The sequence below is a fragment of the Megascapheus bottae genome, chromosome 34 (assembly GCF_031878675.1).
Source record: "Megascapheus bottae isolate mThoBot1 chromosome 34, mThoBot2.hap1, whole genome shotgun sequence".
Taxonomy (NCBI): Eukaryota; Metazoa; Chordata; class Mammalia; order Rodentia; family Geomyidae; genus Megascapheus; species Megascapheus bottae.
The window spans coordinates 5,162,836-5,178,349 of record NC_143542.1 but is presented as its reverse complement, the minus strand read 5'-3'; the positions used below and the strand labels follow the sequence as shown (position 1 = coordinate 5,178,349).

The 15,514-nt window shown below is 58.4% G+C and overlaps 2 protein-coding genes across 5 annotated transcripts in view; both read left to right on the top strand.

Annotated features, from left to right (window-relative positions):
• The window catches only part of Dtx2 (deltex E3 ubiquitin ligase 2), a 31,413-nt gene extending 29,304 nt beyond the window's left edge, over nt 1–2,109 (top strand). For all 4 annotated transcript variants that reach the window (XM_090324109.1, XM_090324106.1, XM_090324108.1 and 1 more), the window contains 2 exons: nt 1,026–1,115; nt 1,577–2,109. In XM_090324109.1, the coding sequence (XP_090180235.1) occupies nt 1,026–1,115; nt 1,577–1,804 (318 nt within the window). In that variant the 3' untranslated portion in view covers nt 1,805–2,109. The remainder of the gene's footprint in view (nt 1–1,025; nt 1,116–1,576) is intronic.
• Nucleotides 2,110–9,769: 7,660 nt separating this feature from the next.
• Nucleotides 9,770–13,142, top strand: LOC150042735 (uroplakin-3b-like protein 1). The gene is made up of 7 exons (XM_090324105.1): nt 9,770–9,969; nt 10,275–10,361; nt 11,054–11,206; nt 11,342–11,561; nt 11,806–11,882; nt 12,099–12,219; nt 12,868–13,142. The coding sequence occupies exons 1-7, from the start codon at nt 9,783–9,785 to the stop codon at nt 12,980–12,982; spliced, it is 960 nt and encodes a 319-aa protein (XP_090180231.1). The 5' UTR covers nt 9,770–9,782; the 3' UTR covers nt 12,983–13,142.
• Nucleotides 13,143–15,514: the final 2,372 nt, after the last annotated feature.

Here is a 15,514-nt window from a genome sequence, read left to right as displayed (position 1 = left end):
ATGCTGGGGCTGGAGTGAGGGTGATCAAGGCAGCCCTCCACCCTTTCCTGAGGGAGGGGAGGCTTCCTGAAGGAAACAGTGGCTTAGTGGGGCTTGTACTGGGCCAAAGATGGACGGAAAAGCAAGAGGATACTGCTGAGGGGCCTGGGAAGGTCCCCGCAGGTGTGCATGGAGGAGACGGATAGGGGGCAGGAGTGGGCAGGAGCCTTGACCTTGAGGTGCCAGCTGTGACCAGGCCAGGCCTGAGCTGGAAAGTGGCTGGATGCTGATGACTGGGAGCGCTGGCTCTTGGATTCACGCTTGCTTTGTTGGGTCATGTGCTTTCTTCCTGATCTCCTCCCACTTGCTGGAGGCTCAGATTTGAAAATACCTCGGGTTCCTGCACTCACGCCTGGCTGTGTAGCCCCACTTTGCTGACTTTGCTGCCTGGTGGCTCAGGGCCTATGTTCTTTTTTTTTGTGTGTGTGGGGGTGGGGGTAGCTCATGGGGCTTGAACTCAGCCTGAGCACTGTCCCTGAGCACTTCAGCTTAAGGCTTCTGCTCTACCCCTGGGCCTGGGCACTGTCCCTGAGGTCTTCAGTTCAAGGCTACCACTTTGCCCTTCAGCCAAGTCCCACTTCCCGTTTTCTAGAGGTTACTTGGAGATAAGAGTCTCAGGTCCTTTTGTGCCTGGGCTGGCTTTGAACCTTGATCCTCAGATCTCAGCCTCCTGAGTAGCTAACATTACAGGTGAGAGCCACTGCACCCAGCTGGCTCCTGTTCTTAAAGGACATCCAGAGAGGCCCTCAAGGCAGGGTCTGTCGTGGCACTGCAGGTTGCCAGCAGCACTAGGGAGAGACTTGGCAGGCAGTGTCTGGGGCTGGCAAGTGTTCCTGGGGTGAGGCTGGACCGCTTGGTCAGGCCTCATGCCCAGGAGTTGGCCCCTGCCAGAACAGCCAGAGTAGGCTGTGCTCCTGAGCCCTGTGTGTGGCATCTGGCTCGAGGCTTCCTGCTGCTCTTCCAGCCTGGCATTTGTCTCCCCGCAGGGCCCTGAGCACCCCAACCCTGGGAAGCCGTTCACGGCCAGAGGTTTTCCCCGCCAGTGCTACCTGCCTGACAACACCCAAGGCCGCAAGGTAAGGCCCCTGCCACGCTGCATCCGGCCTGATTCCCCTCCACCAGACCCAGAGGTACAAGCGGTACAGTAGGTACAAGCGGCAGAAGCTGGCCAGGGTGCCAGGGTTGCCCGCCTAGGAGGCCTGGGCAGCCCACTGGGCACTGGGTCCAGACCTGCACAGGACTTCACAGCTGCCGGGGTTCCAGCCGAGCCTGGAAGGAGCGCTGAGGGAGGCGCCTGTCCTGACGCTGCTGGCGGTCCCTTTGGAGGGCTGGGCTGCAAGCCAGCACCTCACGTGCACCCTGGGCAAGCACGCTGCCCCTGAGCTGCACCCCTGGCCTCAGGCTAGACTGGAATGGCCAGACCAGGGGTGGTGGCGGGCACAGGGGGGCAGAGGGCAGGAAGCCTGGATTCTGGAGGTCTCTAGAGTTGGTGGGACCCTGTGGGTGGGGTTCAACGCTGAGACAGTGGGGCCCGCAGGTCCTGGAGCTGCTGAAGGTGGCCTGGAGGCGGCGGCTGATCTTCACAGTGGGGACGTCCAGCACCACCGGGGAGACGGACACCGTGGTGTGGAACGAGATCCACCACAAGACCGAGATGGACCGCAACGTCACGGGCCACGGCTACCCTGACCCCAACTACCTGCAGAATGTGCTGGCGGAGCTAGCCGCCCAGGGCGTGACTGAGGACTGCCTGCAGCCCCAGTGAGCCACAGGCGCCCCAGCGCGGCCGCCCCGGGGGCGGGGCAGGAAGGTGCCTTCCTGAGAATCTAGAGTGCCAGCCAGGGCAGGCCGTGCCCCTCTGGAGCGGGGCTTCTGCCTACCTGGCCCTCCTCTCCTGGGGTGGGGAGGGTCTGGGCGCTTGGGCTGTGGGGCTGAGATGCACCTACCTCAGGGCACAGAGGGCCCCGTCCAGAGAGCAGCAGCTGGGCGGCGCCCCGCCTGCCATGGGTATTGGGGTGACCCCTCACCCAGCTTCTCATACCTCAGATTTTGTTTGCAATAAAGACCCTAAGCCAAGGTCTGCAGGCCGTGGTGTGGTTCCTGGGGTGGGTGTGGAGGCCAGCACACTGCTGCCCGTGCCCATCCAGCGCTGCGTTTGTGAACAGCAGGCCGTGTGACCCTGGACAGCTGTGCAGGGCAGCGGTGGAGCTGCCTTCCTCTCTCAGCGGCTGGCCCCGACCCCAGCCCTGGGCCTTGAGCCTTCACGCTTGCCCGGTGAGGAGGAGTCATCCACAGTGCAGCCCAGCCTGTGGCCTCCAGGGGGGACGGCTGTCCTGGGGTCCACAGGGCTGCTTTTTTTTTTTTTTTTGCCAGTCCTGTAGCTTGAACTGAGGCCCTGGGCACTGCCTCTGAGCTGCTTCTGCTCACAGCTAGCATTCTACCACTTAAGCTGCAGCGCCACATCTGGCCCTTTCTGTTTATGTGGTTCAGAGGAATCCAACCAGGGCTTCATGTGTGCAGGCAGGCACTCTACCACTAAGCCACATTCCCCTCCCCGTGGCTGTATCTTACCTGTTGGGGCTGGAAGTGCTGCTTTTTTTTTTTTTTTTTTTTTTTTTTGCCAGTCCTGGGCTTGAGCTCAGGGCCTGAGCACTGTCCTTGGACTTTCTCAAGGCTAGAGTTCTACCACTTGAGCCTCAGCGCCACTTCCGGCTTTTTTTTTTCTATATATGTGGTACCGAGGAATCGAACCCGGGTCTTCATGCATGCTAGGCAAGCACTTTAACCACTAGGCCAAACTCCCGGCCCCCTGGAAGTGCTTCTTTAAAAAAAAAAAAAAAGTATTGCCAGGCACAGTTGGCTCCTGCCATCTGTGTAATCCTAATTACTGAGGAGGCTGAGAAGGGAAGATCGCAGTTCAAAGCCAGCCCAGGCACTAAAGTCCATGAGACTCTTATCTCCAATTAACCACCAGAAAACCAGAAGGGGTGCTGTGGCTCAAGGGGTAGGGCGGTAGCCTTAAACTGAAGAGCTCAGGGACAGTGCCCAGGCCCAGAGTAAAAGCCCCATGTCCAATCAAAAACAACGAAGTCCTGCTTTACCAGACATCCATACAAACATGCACATATGGGGCTGGGTGTGTGGCCTAGTGGTAGAGTGCTTGCCTAGCATGCATGAAGACCCGGGTTCGATTCCTCAGTACCACACACATAGAAAAAGCTGGAAGTGGTGCTGTGGCTCAAGTGGTAGAGCTCTAACCTTGAGAAAAAGCCGTAAGTATAACTGTCATAGGGTGCCACCTATGGAATAGGAATAGTGCTAAGGAATAGTGCTCAAGCCCTGAGTTCAAGCCTCAATACCAGCATACACACAGAAAAGGAAAAAAAAATGGCTAAGGCTCGGGCTGGGGGTCAGTAGAATATCTGAGGCCTGCGTACCACCAAAGTCAGGAGACTTGACAAGGTCAGCCAATCTGTGCACATCGGCCAGGAGATACTCGAGGTGACTGGAACAGGATGTGCTGGGGGGATGCAGAGTGCAGCCGCCTTGGGGAACAGGCAGTTGCTCAGGAAGGGGGTTTCCAGATGACTGGGTAACTCTCAAGGGTGGTTTTACAAGAACATGTCCATGCAAACACATGTATGCAAATGTGCATTAGTCATGACCAGAAAGTGAAAACACCCAGATATCCCACAGCTGGTGAAATGAGTGGAATGTGCCATGTGTCTGCATGGGGGGAATCTTAGCTCTAAAAGCAGGGAAGCCTGGTCCCCGCTGCTCTGTTTGGGAGGCGAAGCAGGAGGAGCCAGCCAGGACAACATAGTAGGACTGTCCAAAAAAAAATAAAAACAGGTACAGGGCCGGGAGTTTGGCCTAGTGGTAGAGTGCTTGCCTAGCATGCACAAAGACCCGGGTTCAATTCCTAGGTACCCCACATACATAGCAAAAAGCCAGAAGTGGTGCTGAGGCTCAAGTGGTAGAGCTCTAGCCTTGAGAAAACCCAAGGACAGTGCTCAGGCCGTGAGCTCAAGCCCAGGACTGGCAAAAAATTAAAAAATAAAAACAGGTACAGAAAAACAGCCTTCTGAGTGATTTCATTCCTGTGAAATGTCTGTTCATCTTGGAGTGATTTGAAGGTTCTGGAATTAGCAGTGATGATTGCAGCTTTCTGAATGTATTAAGAACAATGGAGCTGGGCTGAAGATGAAGGCCAGTGGTAGAGCTCCTGCTGAGCGTACTTAAACCCTGGCTTGATCCTCAGCACCACAGAAACAACCATCGTTGATCTGTGGGTCTGGCACAGTGGGGCGCGCCTGAAGTCACAGATTGTGGTTAAGGATAGCCTAGAAAAAAACGACTAAACGTATCACGAAAAGTCAAAAGGGCTGCTGGGCTGGCCCCAGTGCGAGGCCCAGAGTTTGAACCCCAGAACCACAAACCCACTGAACTGTTAAGCTTGTAAGTCTATGGATTATCTTTTTTTATTAATAGAGGGGTAACAGTTGTATTTGCCAGATAGAAGGAGCATCACTTCACACACATTGATACCCCTTCTCATGTCTTTTGTCTATTTCCCTCCCCTGGATTATATGTTTAAAAAAGCATGCACCACTTGGTGCAGTGGCTCACGCCTGTAATCCTAGCTACTAGCTACTTAGGAGGCTGCGATCTGAAGTTCAAAGCCAGCCCCGGCAAAAAGGACTTGAGATTCCCATTAATTTCTAGAAAACGAAGTGGGGCTTGGCTCCAGGGTGGTATCCTGGAGCTGAAGAGCTCAGGGGTATGCCCAGGCCGAGTTCAACCATGACCCACAACAACAACGGGGAGCCCTGTCAGCCATCCAGGGGTGGGCAGTGCTCTCAGACAGGGAGGATCTGTCCTGGGGGGCGGGCCCACTCCTCCCTCCCTGGGCAGCGAGGGTGGGGTGCTCAGTACCCCCCTTCCCAGCCCTGCCCTGCTTGCTGCCTACGCTGGACCCTTTTTCAGGCCTTTTCTGCCCTTTCCTGGCAGCCTGACCGTACCCCAGGCCTGAGGAGTGGGGGTGAGGCCTCAGATCCTCGGGTGCATATGCAAGGCTACCATGGGCTCCCTTCACCCTTGGGCGCGCCGTCTGGCGCCCGGGATGGGTGGCCCTGGCCAGCCCCAAGGCCGGGCCCCTGCGAGCCCCGCGCCAGCCCCTTCAGTCGGGAGGGGCAGTGGTCAGGCCTGGAGCCTGCTCGGCCGGAGAAGGCCTGTCTCCCCTGTGGTCGCTGCCTGTCCTCCATCCTGCGGCCCCCGACCTTGGTCCTGCAGCGGCCGCGTGCGGTCTGGGCTGGGCTGGGGGCTGCAACCACGTCCGGGGCGGGGTAACCCCGCCCCCAGGCTCTGGGATTGGGCTGCTCGGGGAGAATGGGCGGGGCTTCGGGTCCAGCGCCTTGACTGATAGGCTCCCCTGCCAGGCCGGCGACTCCGACCCCCGCCACACGGGGGCGCCGGCGCACCGCGACCCTGTGACCGCATGGCGAGCATTGCCTCTGCTGAGCTCAGACAGAGCCCCGGGCCTTCCGCTGGCATGCCCACGCTGTCCCTCTGTGAGCAGCCTCCTGAGCACAGACAGGCTGCCATCACTCCCTGGGCCACCTGGAGCCCACCTCCAAGTGTCCCTGGCAGCACTGTGGGGTAGCCACTGCATCCTTCATGGAGGAGACGACACAGAGATGCCCCAGGCCAGGTCAGGCCATTAATGCTCTGAACAGGGTCCACTGTGCTGCAAATCTGAGCCACGAGCCTGGGGACTGCAGGACATTAGAAAGCCGCTCGTGCTGTACCAAGCCAGTCCTGGTCGGGGACAGCTGGAGCTGCCCTGCAGGCTGTCCACCCAGAGCTGGGCTGGCTGCCACACCAGGCCACCACGCGAGGGTGGCACAAGATCCAGGCCACTGTCAGGCACGGGCCCTACATGCAGGCATGGGAGCTGGCCGGAGCTTTTGCCCCAGAATCCTGAGCCAGAGGGTATTGGTCGCATCCACTAACAACTTTCCATGTCTGAAAGTCCCAGAACTGTTTGGCCATGTGCCACGAAGGCCGAAACTTCACGGCTCAGTGAGGGAAAACAAGCCCACGGTGAAAAGAAAACCCTGGGAGGGTGGTGGAGTGACTGGCAGATGACTCATTGGGCCCCAAAGGACGGAGCAGGCCTAGGCCCCCCCCCCCCCCCCCCCCCGCCGCCCCATCCCACTGGCTGTGGCCGCTGTGACCCGCTGCCAGCCCTAGGCTGCCTTCCAGACCAGCGCCTCTCCATGGGGGCAGAGGTACTGAGGTTTGAACTCAGAGCCAACTCTGTCCTTGAGCTTTTCCTCCTGAAGGCAGTGCACTCGGCCCAGCCTTTACCACTGGAGAAGCCATGCCACCCCCCCGACCACCCCCCAGGCTCCCTACCCCAGCTTAAGCACCATCCTTTGCTACCCGACCTGGCCAGATGTCCCTGGCCTCGTGTCCCCTCTGTGAAGCAAGTGTGGTTCCTCATCCGCTTATACTCCTGCCCCAGCCCCCCCACACCCCGAAACCCCGCTCCCTGCGGGCGAGGCAGGCCCGTTCCCCTGAAAGAATGTGGAGTCGTGACAACCCGCACCATCCTCACTGGCACTTCCCCTGATGGACTCAGAGGAATGTCTGTCTCATCAGTCACCGGCTGCCCTTCCTCCTCTCCCTCCTCCCTCAGGACACCCAGATCATCAGGGCCCAGCTCTGCCCAGCAGTGGGCTGGGCGGAGTGCACTCAGGTCTTCAGACATCTCGGTGAACTTAGGCTCAAAGACCAGGCCAGGGGAGCAGAGCCAGGATGGGGACAACATGGCCTGCAGTGGGCCCAGCCAGGGGAGCCTCTGGCTCCACCTGGGTGGGGAGCACCAAGAGGGCTTCCCGGAGGCAGCGCTTCTTAGACTAGAGGAGTGGGGAATGAGGTAGCATTGTGGTTCCCCGAAGGTCCAGCTGGCTGGTCAGAGCTTATCCCTGGAACAGCCCTCCCGAGTGTGTGTGTGTGTGTGTGTGTGTGTGTGTGTGTGTGTGCGCATGCGTGTGTGTGCGCATGCGTGTGTGTGCGTGCTCTCATACACGCGCCTGCACACATGTGCATGGGTGCATTTTTTTCTTTCTTTTTATTTTTTGTCAGTCATGGAACTTGAACCCTGGGCCCGGCTGCTGTCCCCAAGCTCTTCAGCTCAAGGCTACCGCCCTACCCCTTGAGTCACAGTGCCACGTCCAGTTTTCTGGAGGTTAATTGGACGTAAGCGTCTCATGGACTTGAGTGCCCGGGTTGGCTTTGAACCTGGATCCTCAGATCTCAGCCTCCTGAGTAGCTAGGATGACAGGCGTGGGCCACTGGGCCCGGCCACCGTTTTTCTTTCTATGGCCGATGAAGACATGAACTCCAGGGTGCACAGGACCCTTCCCTCAGCCTGTGCGGGCAGGGAGTACAGGTGAGCAGCTCCACGCCTGGTTTGAGGTACAGAAAGGCCCCCTTCTCCCAGCCAGCTCTCCCATGCGTAGGATGAGATTAACCAGATCATTTGCCCTGCCGGGTTCTGGGGCCTGGGAAGAGGAGGGGCAGATGAGCAAGACGGAGCCTGTGAGCCAGAACCTGCTCTCCCGCCCAGGTCCACCACCACTGCCTTTCTAAAAGGAACAAGGGAGGAGGAAGCTGTGTGTGTGTGTGTGTGTGTGTGTGTGTGTGTGTGTGTGTGTGTGTGTGTGTGTTGAACATCTCAAGTATGAAAATCCAAAGTGCTCCAAAATCTAGCCAGGTGCGGATCTCAGGTGGCTGAGATGTGAGGATCAAGGTTCAAAGCCAGCCCGGGCACAAAAGTCCATGAGACTCTTAGCTCAAATTAACCACTAGAAAACCAGAAGTGGTGCGGTGGCTCCAAGCGGTAGAGCACTAGCCTTGATCGGAAGAACTCAGCAGCAGAAGAAGAAAAGAAGCTCAAGGACATTGCCCAGGCCAAGAGTTCAAGCCCCATGACACCACCCCCAATACTGATTATCTGACTTAACTAACTGTAGCCCCTTTGTACAGCACCTTTGTAATAACAATAAAAATGAAAATAACATTATTTACCACATCAGTGTGCTCTCAATCATTAGTTATTGACCTAGTTATCCATTGTTAATGATTAATTATTGATCAATAGTAATGTATTATTTTTCGATTTAGATAATTCAGTGTAAATTTTGATGTAGAGTCCAGTTTATAGAGAGAACTTGGGCACCCAGCAATGCTGATGGTGTTGAGTGGTGTGGGAGGGTGTGGGTGGGGTGTTGCTAGGGACTGAATCTCAGACTTTGCACATGCAAGCCAAGTATCCCACTACTTAACTACATTCCCAGAACAGCATGAGTGGTTTTCATGGTTGCTTTGTTTACCAGTGGTGTTGGAGATTGTACCCGACGTTTATACGTGCTAGGCAAACACTCTGCCATTAAACTAAGTGCAACTCTGTGTGTTATTTTATATTTTTCTGGTTGTCATTGTTGGGTGCTGTCCCTGAGCATTTTTGTTCTGAACTAGGGTTCTACTACTTGAGTTACAGCTCCACTGCCAGCTTTTTTGGCGATTAAGTAGAGTCTCACTTCAGCTGGGGCTGGCTTCCAACTACGATCCTCAGACCTGAGCCTCCTGAATAGATAGGAGTTACAGGCATGAACTTTTTTTAATGAAAAGAAAATATTATCTAGGGCTGGTAGTTTGGCCTAGTGGTAGAGTGCTTGCCCAGCATGCACAAAGACCTGGGTTCGATTTCTCTGGACCGCATACATAGGAAAAAAAAAAGTCCTCTTTTCCTGACTCATGCAGTTATAACCCTCTGTATATAACACGCTAATAAACAAGTTAACCAAATTATCTTTAAGTAGTTGTCCAAAGGCTTCAATTCGACATATGTTTTCCAGTATAATCCATCTCGACCAATGCCACCCCTGCATCGTTTTCTTAGCCCTTTTTTTTTTTTCCTTTTGAAAATTGTTGTGATTAAGGGATTGTACAAAGGGATTCCAGTTCCATAAGTCAGGTAACAAGTACAATGCTTCTCAGACAATAGCCCCTTCCTTTCCTCCTCCAGTCCCTGCCCCTAAGTTGCATAGCTCATTTTTTACCTCATGTACACTGAATGCCAGGGGAAAAAAAAGCTCAGCCAATCCATTATCGCAAGATGTCACCTCCCCCACAAGTCAAATGATTGTCACCCCACCTGGCAAGCGCTGGCTGGGGAGGGCAGGCCTCACTCACGGTGGTAGCTGCTGTAAATGAAGTGAGCCAGGATACAGAACTACATGGAAGTTCCACAGAAATCCCGGTGCTGGGAGCTCAGGCCCGTGATCCCAGCTTCTCAGGAGGCCTACATCCAAGGATCTGGGTGTGAAGCCAGCCTGGACAAGAGAGTCCTGGAGCCTTGTGTCTCCCAGTGAACCACCAACCGACTGGAAGTGGAGCTGTGGCTCAAGTGGTAGAGCGCTAGCGTGTTGAGCGAAAAGGGGACAGGATCAGAAGTTCAAGCCCTAGGACGGACACACACACACACACACACACACACACACACACACACACACACACCCTGGCCAGGCCCTCTGGAGGGTGGGGGTGTCCTGAGTTCTCTGCATCCTTCTTCCCAGACCCTCCCTGTCGATGCCAAACCCACCAAGTCCAGACTCTGCCCCCCAAACCTGTCCAACCAGTTGTATGAGAGGAAGGGGCAGTGGGCGGGGCAGCGGATGCCGGCGGCAGCCCTCCTCCTCTCAGGTCCTCGCAGACCCAGCTTTCCCACAGAACCGCTGATGGACGCGCTGTGGACGGACAGAAGGACAGGCTCCCAGGGCCGAGGCGGGGCCATGGGGCTCCGTGGCTGGCTGCTGCCGCCCTTGCTGCTGCTGGCCGGTGTTCAGCCAGGGACTGGTGTGGGTGAGTAACCAGGGCTGGCAGGGGCCTCCCCCAGAAGATGCCCCCCCGAAGAACGGACCCCCCCACACTGGCTGTCTCTAGAGCCCCCCATCTTGGCTGGGGCAGCCCCGCAGAAATGATCCAAGCTGGAACTCAGCCCCTGGCACCAAACCCAGGAGCAGCAGGCTCTTTCCTCATGGTGGAGCTCACTCTCCCTCGGGCTCTCCAGCACAGCCCTATCTCGGTGGCTCTCTTGGCGCCTCCTCCCTCACCGAGCAGGCATTTTGTGCCTGCTGTATACACAGCACTCTGGTGCTGGGCCGTAGGTCAGGGAGCTGTGGGGAAGGATGAACCAGCCCCCATCTCCATGATGGAAGGTTCTGGATGGTTCTACCGGGGTCCTTTGGAACTGGGTAAGTTAATGGACACAAATCCCATCAGGCTGTACTGAACGGGGAGGGTCTGCTGGTCTTTACACGAAGCCCACCTCATCAGGCTCTGCCCAGTTGGGTGCCTAGGAACTGGGGTCCTGCTTCATTTTTAGGGGGTCCACAGGTAGGTATAAGGGGTCCAGGCTCCCCGAGGGGCTCCTGAGTGTGAGAACCAGACAGAGTCAGAGGGGGAAGGGGCCCTGGGGCTGGGTGGGGGATGATGGAGAAGGTGGAGAATTGGGTGGGAAATAGAAAGTTCTAGACCAGGCTGAGCCAGCCTGTGGCTTCCATCAGAGGTCCCTGATGGATGCGCCATGTCTGGGCCAGGGGACAGGGCAGAGATAGTCTTCCTGTGTCACCCCTGTACCCCAAGCCACTCATTCCCCAAAACCACACGGCTGGGGGAAGCTGTGGACTCCGGGCCACCTGCACTGGGGGGTGGTGGCCGCCCAGGCCCCGGGTCCCCGGCCACTCTCCCGGGGAGGGGCCTCTGAGCTCCAGGCACCGGTGATCCCTGCCTGTTTCCTGCCCAGTCCCTCCCCCTCCACAGCAGGTGGTCAGGAGACCCCCCAGAAGCGGCCTCCCGACCCCCACCAGGCCCCATGGGTGGCCAGGCCTGACTTCCCAGGAAGAGCGCCTGTCCTCCCTCCAATCAGCCCCCCCTCCCCTCCCAGAGCACATTGACTACACACCCCGGCTCTCAGCCGCCGGCCTGGCTGGGAAGCTCACCCAGTCCACCTTCACGCTGGAGCAGCCCCTGGGCCAGTTCAATCACTCCTCCATCTCTGACCTCGACACCATCTGGCTGGTGGTGGCCCTGAGCAATGGTGGGTGCCAGGGGTGCCAGGGTAACCTGGCCTTGCTCTTCCCCCTGGGAAATGGGCAGCTGGGCAGGGATCTGGCCATCCAGGGTGGCAGGGTCTGTCCCCAGTCACCCAGCTGACCCTCCACGCTGCCCTCAGCCACCGAGAGCTTTGCTGACCCCCAGAGGGTAGAGGACAGCCCCGTTGCTGCCAGCTTCCCCCACCGTGGCTTCTACCTCACCCTGAGGGCCAGCCGGGCACACTACCCCGGGGACCAGCCTGGTGGCCGGCTGCATCTGCTCCGGGTTGGCAATGACACGGGATGTGACCCTGAGCAGCTGCGATGCAACCCCCCGCTGCCCGGCCCCGGCCCCTACAGGTGAGCAGAGCACACGCCGGGCTGGCACCAGTCCCCCAACTCAGGCCACAGCCCCCCCAGGGGCCACCTGGGGCGAGCAGGAGGGCCCGATGTCTCCACCCTAGCCCTCTCCCCTCTCCCAGCCCCCACAGCAGGAAGGCTGGCGTGCCTGGGCTCCAGCCCCTCACCCCACTGCAGGCCTGGGAGTCGGGGAAGCCACGGGAAGGCATCGGGCGTGGGGTCTCAGGGCGGGTCTCTCGCCCAGGGTGAAGTTCCTGGTTCTCAATGACAGTGGACCTGTGGCTGACACGGAGTGGTCCGAGGATATCCACCTGACCCGAGGTGGGGCCGGGCGGGGCAGGGGCCCTGTGAACTCCAGAGACTGAGGAAACTCCCGCAGGGCCCCCTCCCAGCCCGCCCCCTCTCCTGCCCCCCCACCCCCTGCCGTAGCTTGAGTGATAGGTGGTTCCTGGGGAGGCTGCCCCAAGGCCTGGGAAATCGAATCTCCCTTCCCATGTTCCTGCCCCGCTGTGCCGTGGGCCCCATCTTGTTCCACAGCCCAGGCTTTCCAGGCTGCGCCAGCGTGGCAGAGTCAGGGCACTGTGGTCATCGTCGCCATCCTGTCCACCCTGCTGGCCATTCTCCTCGCTGCCCTCCTCACCCTGCTCCTCCACAAGTGGTGAGAGCCCCAGGTTGCCCTGACCAACCCCCTCGCTGCCCCTGTGGGATGTGTCCCTGAAGGACACAGGGTCCCCAGGGTCCCAGAACCGCTGGGCTAGGGAAGACTGGGGGACCTCAGGTTCTGTACCCCCACACCGGCCTGTCCCTCCACCCACACCGTGCCTGACCGATAGAGCACCGCCCCCTGGGGGCCGCGTCTGGAATTGCAAGTGGGCCGGGCGGACTTCCTAGACGGGTGCTCAGGGCTTAGCATTATCTCCAGGTTTCAGGCCCTGCTTGGTGGGGGGGGGGGCTTTCTTAAGGCTAGAGCTCTACCACTTGAGCCATAGCATCATTTCTTGCTTTTTTCTATGTATGTGGTACTGAGGAATCGAACCCGGGTCTTGGTGCATGCTAAGCAAGCACTGTGCCACTAGGCCAAACTCCCAGTCCATTTTTTTTAATACACAAATATTAACGTCACACACTATCACGAGCCAAATGGTCCTTGCAAAAATAAAACAAAAACAAAGGGAAGATCCCCTAGGCCTGGTTTAATATCAGGAGTGGTGGAGCCTCGGTTTCCTCCCAGCAGTAGGTGGGAGCCCCAGGCAATGTGTGTGCAAACCCTCAGGCCTCTCCCCCCCCCCCCCCCCCCCGCCACCAGCCTGGACAGCTGCAGGAGCGAGGCTGTCCCCAGCCCAGCGGAGCAGATTCACATAAGAAGCTACAGCCCCCGCCATGCAGCAGCGCCCAGTCTAGCAGTTGGGGAGGACTCCTGAGCGGCCCTGGGGAGCTCAGTACCTCTCCACCTCCCTGCACCAGCCAGCACAGAGCTGAACTGAGGCATGCATGCCTGGAATCTTCTGGAACCCTAAGATGGACAAGGGAAATGTCCTTAGTCCAAGACTCAGCTCTGTCCCTATCAGAAATAAATGTCCCCCGAACCACTCTGCTTGTCTGGGGTAGTATATGCCTGGGCAGCAGTGCTTCTACTCTCATCTTCTTCCTTCCTCTTCCACTCCCCTCCTCCTTCCTCCTTTTCCGCTTCTCCTCCTCCTCTCCTCTTCCCCTCCTCCTTTTCCCCCTCCTCCTCCTCCCTCTTCTTGCCAGGGGTTTGAATTCAATTGAACTTAGTTGGGGTTTCCCAGACTCTCCTGCTTCAGTTGGCCTCCTGGGTACATTGGATTACAGATGTGAGCCACCAGCACCAGGTAGACCAGTAGCCCCTGTCTCTTTCTCCCTGAGCCAGTCACCCGACTCCTTCCTCAGCCTCCTGAGAGCACTTGCACTGTCACTCCTGCTCACCAGCCAATCTTCTTGCTCCCCTCCCCTGCCTCCAGCTACTCTGAGAACTGTCCAGGAGATGAAAAACTAGGGCTGAGGCTCAGGGGCCAAGGCCCAAGCCAACAACTCGAACCACTCCTCAAGCCCAGGGGCCAAGGGGGGCGGGAGGAGAGGCCGTGTCCTGCCCAGCCAGCCTCCTCCTACAGTGAGCTCACAGGGCTGCATCTCCAGCACCCTTCACCCCGAGGCTCCTCCAGCCCTTCTGAGGACGTGCCATCTAACCTTCCCAGCCATGCCGTCCACACTTCCCCTGCCTGCCCAGGTTGGGGGGGGGCAGCGGGGAGGTGTTGGCATGGCTCCCAGGTGCCTGCAAACAGCTTTAATGGTCTCACAGCCAGAGCAGACGTCAGGCCTCTGTGGTGAAGGAAATACTGAAGTAAGTGACGCTGGGGCAGCGGGCTGGGAGTCTGGGGAGGGAGGAACGTGGCCTCCCAGCCTCCATTCTCCCCCCCCCCCCCACTTTGCCAAAGGGCAGTGGGCTTGCACATTGGAGCTTCATGACTGCGGACAGACCACTTAAGGGACCTAGCCTCAGTTTCCACGGAGTGGAGGGGAGGTTGAGGGGGATGACCTTGCCCACGCTGGCATGGGCAGGGCCTGGCAGGCAGCAGATGGCTCTGATGGGTCAATTAAGAGCAGTTCCAAAGGTGTGGGCAGGGCAGCCACAGATGGACCCCAGGGCTGATGGGAGGAAGGGTGGGGTGCGGTGTTTTGTTTTCAGAACCAGGAACAGCGGTCAAGGGCCAGGCAGGAGGGTGGGGGGCAGAGGGTCACAGCCTGGGAGACCTGCCCTACCGAGGCCTCCTGCCCTGTGATCTGGCTGCATCGAGCCACCAGCCCCACACGCACAGAGTGAGGGCAAGGTGCCCCAAGAAGCTGGGGGACCCCAAACAGCCATTCAGTTGTCTGCCTCTGCCCCAAGGCCGTCTCCTCCCTCACCCCCCGTCAGGGCGGGGCTTCACGACCAGGAGAGAGCATGGACTCCTGGGAGCTTCTCCTCCTGTGCTGTGAATCCTCAAGCTGCCCTTCCCTCCTTTGAGACTTTTGGGTTGTGTTAGGCTTCAAGTCTTCCTGCTGGGATCTCAGCTTCCTGAGTAGCTAGGAATACAGGTGTGCGCCATGGCTTGTGGTCTGGGTTTGAGACAAGGGTCCCTCACTAACCCTGCTCAGGCCGGCCTCCAGCTCACGCTCCTCCTGCCTCCTGAGTGGCTGGACTGGGCCCAGCTCTGACCACGCATCTGCCACAGGACCCAACAACTCCCGCCTGGGAACCCCAAGTTCCCGGTCCTCCAGGGAGTGTGAAGGGGAGAGCTGGGTGTGGGGCAGTGAGGGTCTTCACTAACAGGTGAAGGGGCAGGATGGGCAGCCTGGCCAGCAGCTGGCAGGGAGGGTCAGGCTGGCTGGAGCCCCAATGCCTGCTGTGTGAATCTTGTCCAAGATGGCAGAGAGCCCCTCCCCCGTCCACTCCTCTGGCATCCGGGAGTGGGGGACAGGAGGAAGGACATTTCCAAGTCTTTCTGGAAGGTTCAGAAGGTTAACGAGGGCAAGGCATGCCACTCCACTCGGGGGGATGGAGTTCTGGGAACAGAGGAACCTGGGTCTGGGCTGAGGGCCAGGGCAGGGCGGGACGGCATCGCTGCTCACCAAGCCCATCCATCTGCCACTCTGGCATCCTGGCTCAGTCACTGACGGGCAACTGGGCCCAGAGGAGGCTGAGAACAGATTGGGGGGTCCCTTCTGTTCTGCTAGGGGACGGTGCTTCTCTGTGTCTGAATTGTCCCCAGCTTCACCGCGTCAGGTCTAGGGCTAGCAGCTGGGGTGAGTGGATGAACGGATCTTTGATGCCAACTGGCCCCTGAGAGAGGTCTCACCCCAGGCAAGGCACTGAGCAGGGAGTCCTGACGGGGGCCCTCATCTCCGCTCAGCCCCCAAAGTGGGGATGTGTGCCTCCGTCTTCCCCGCCATAC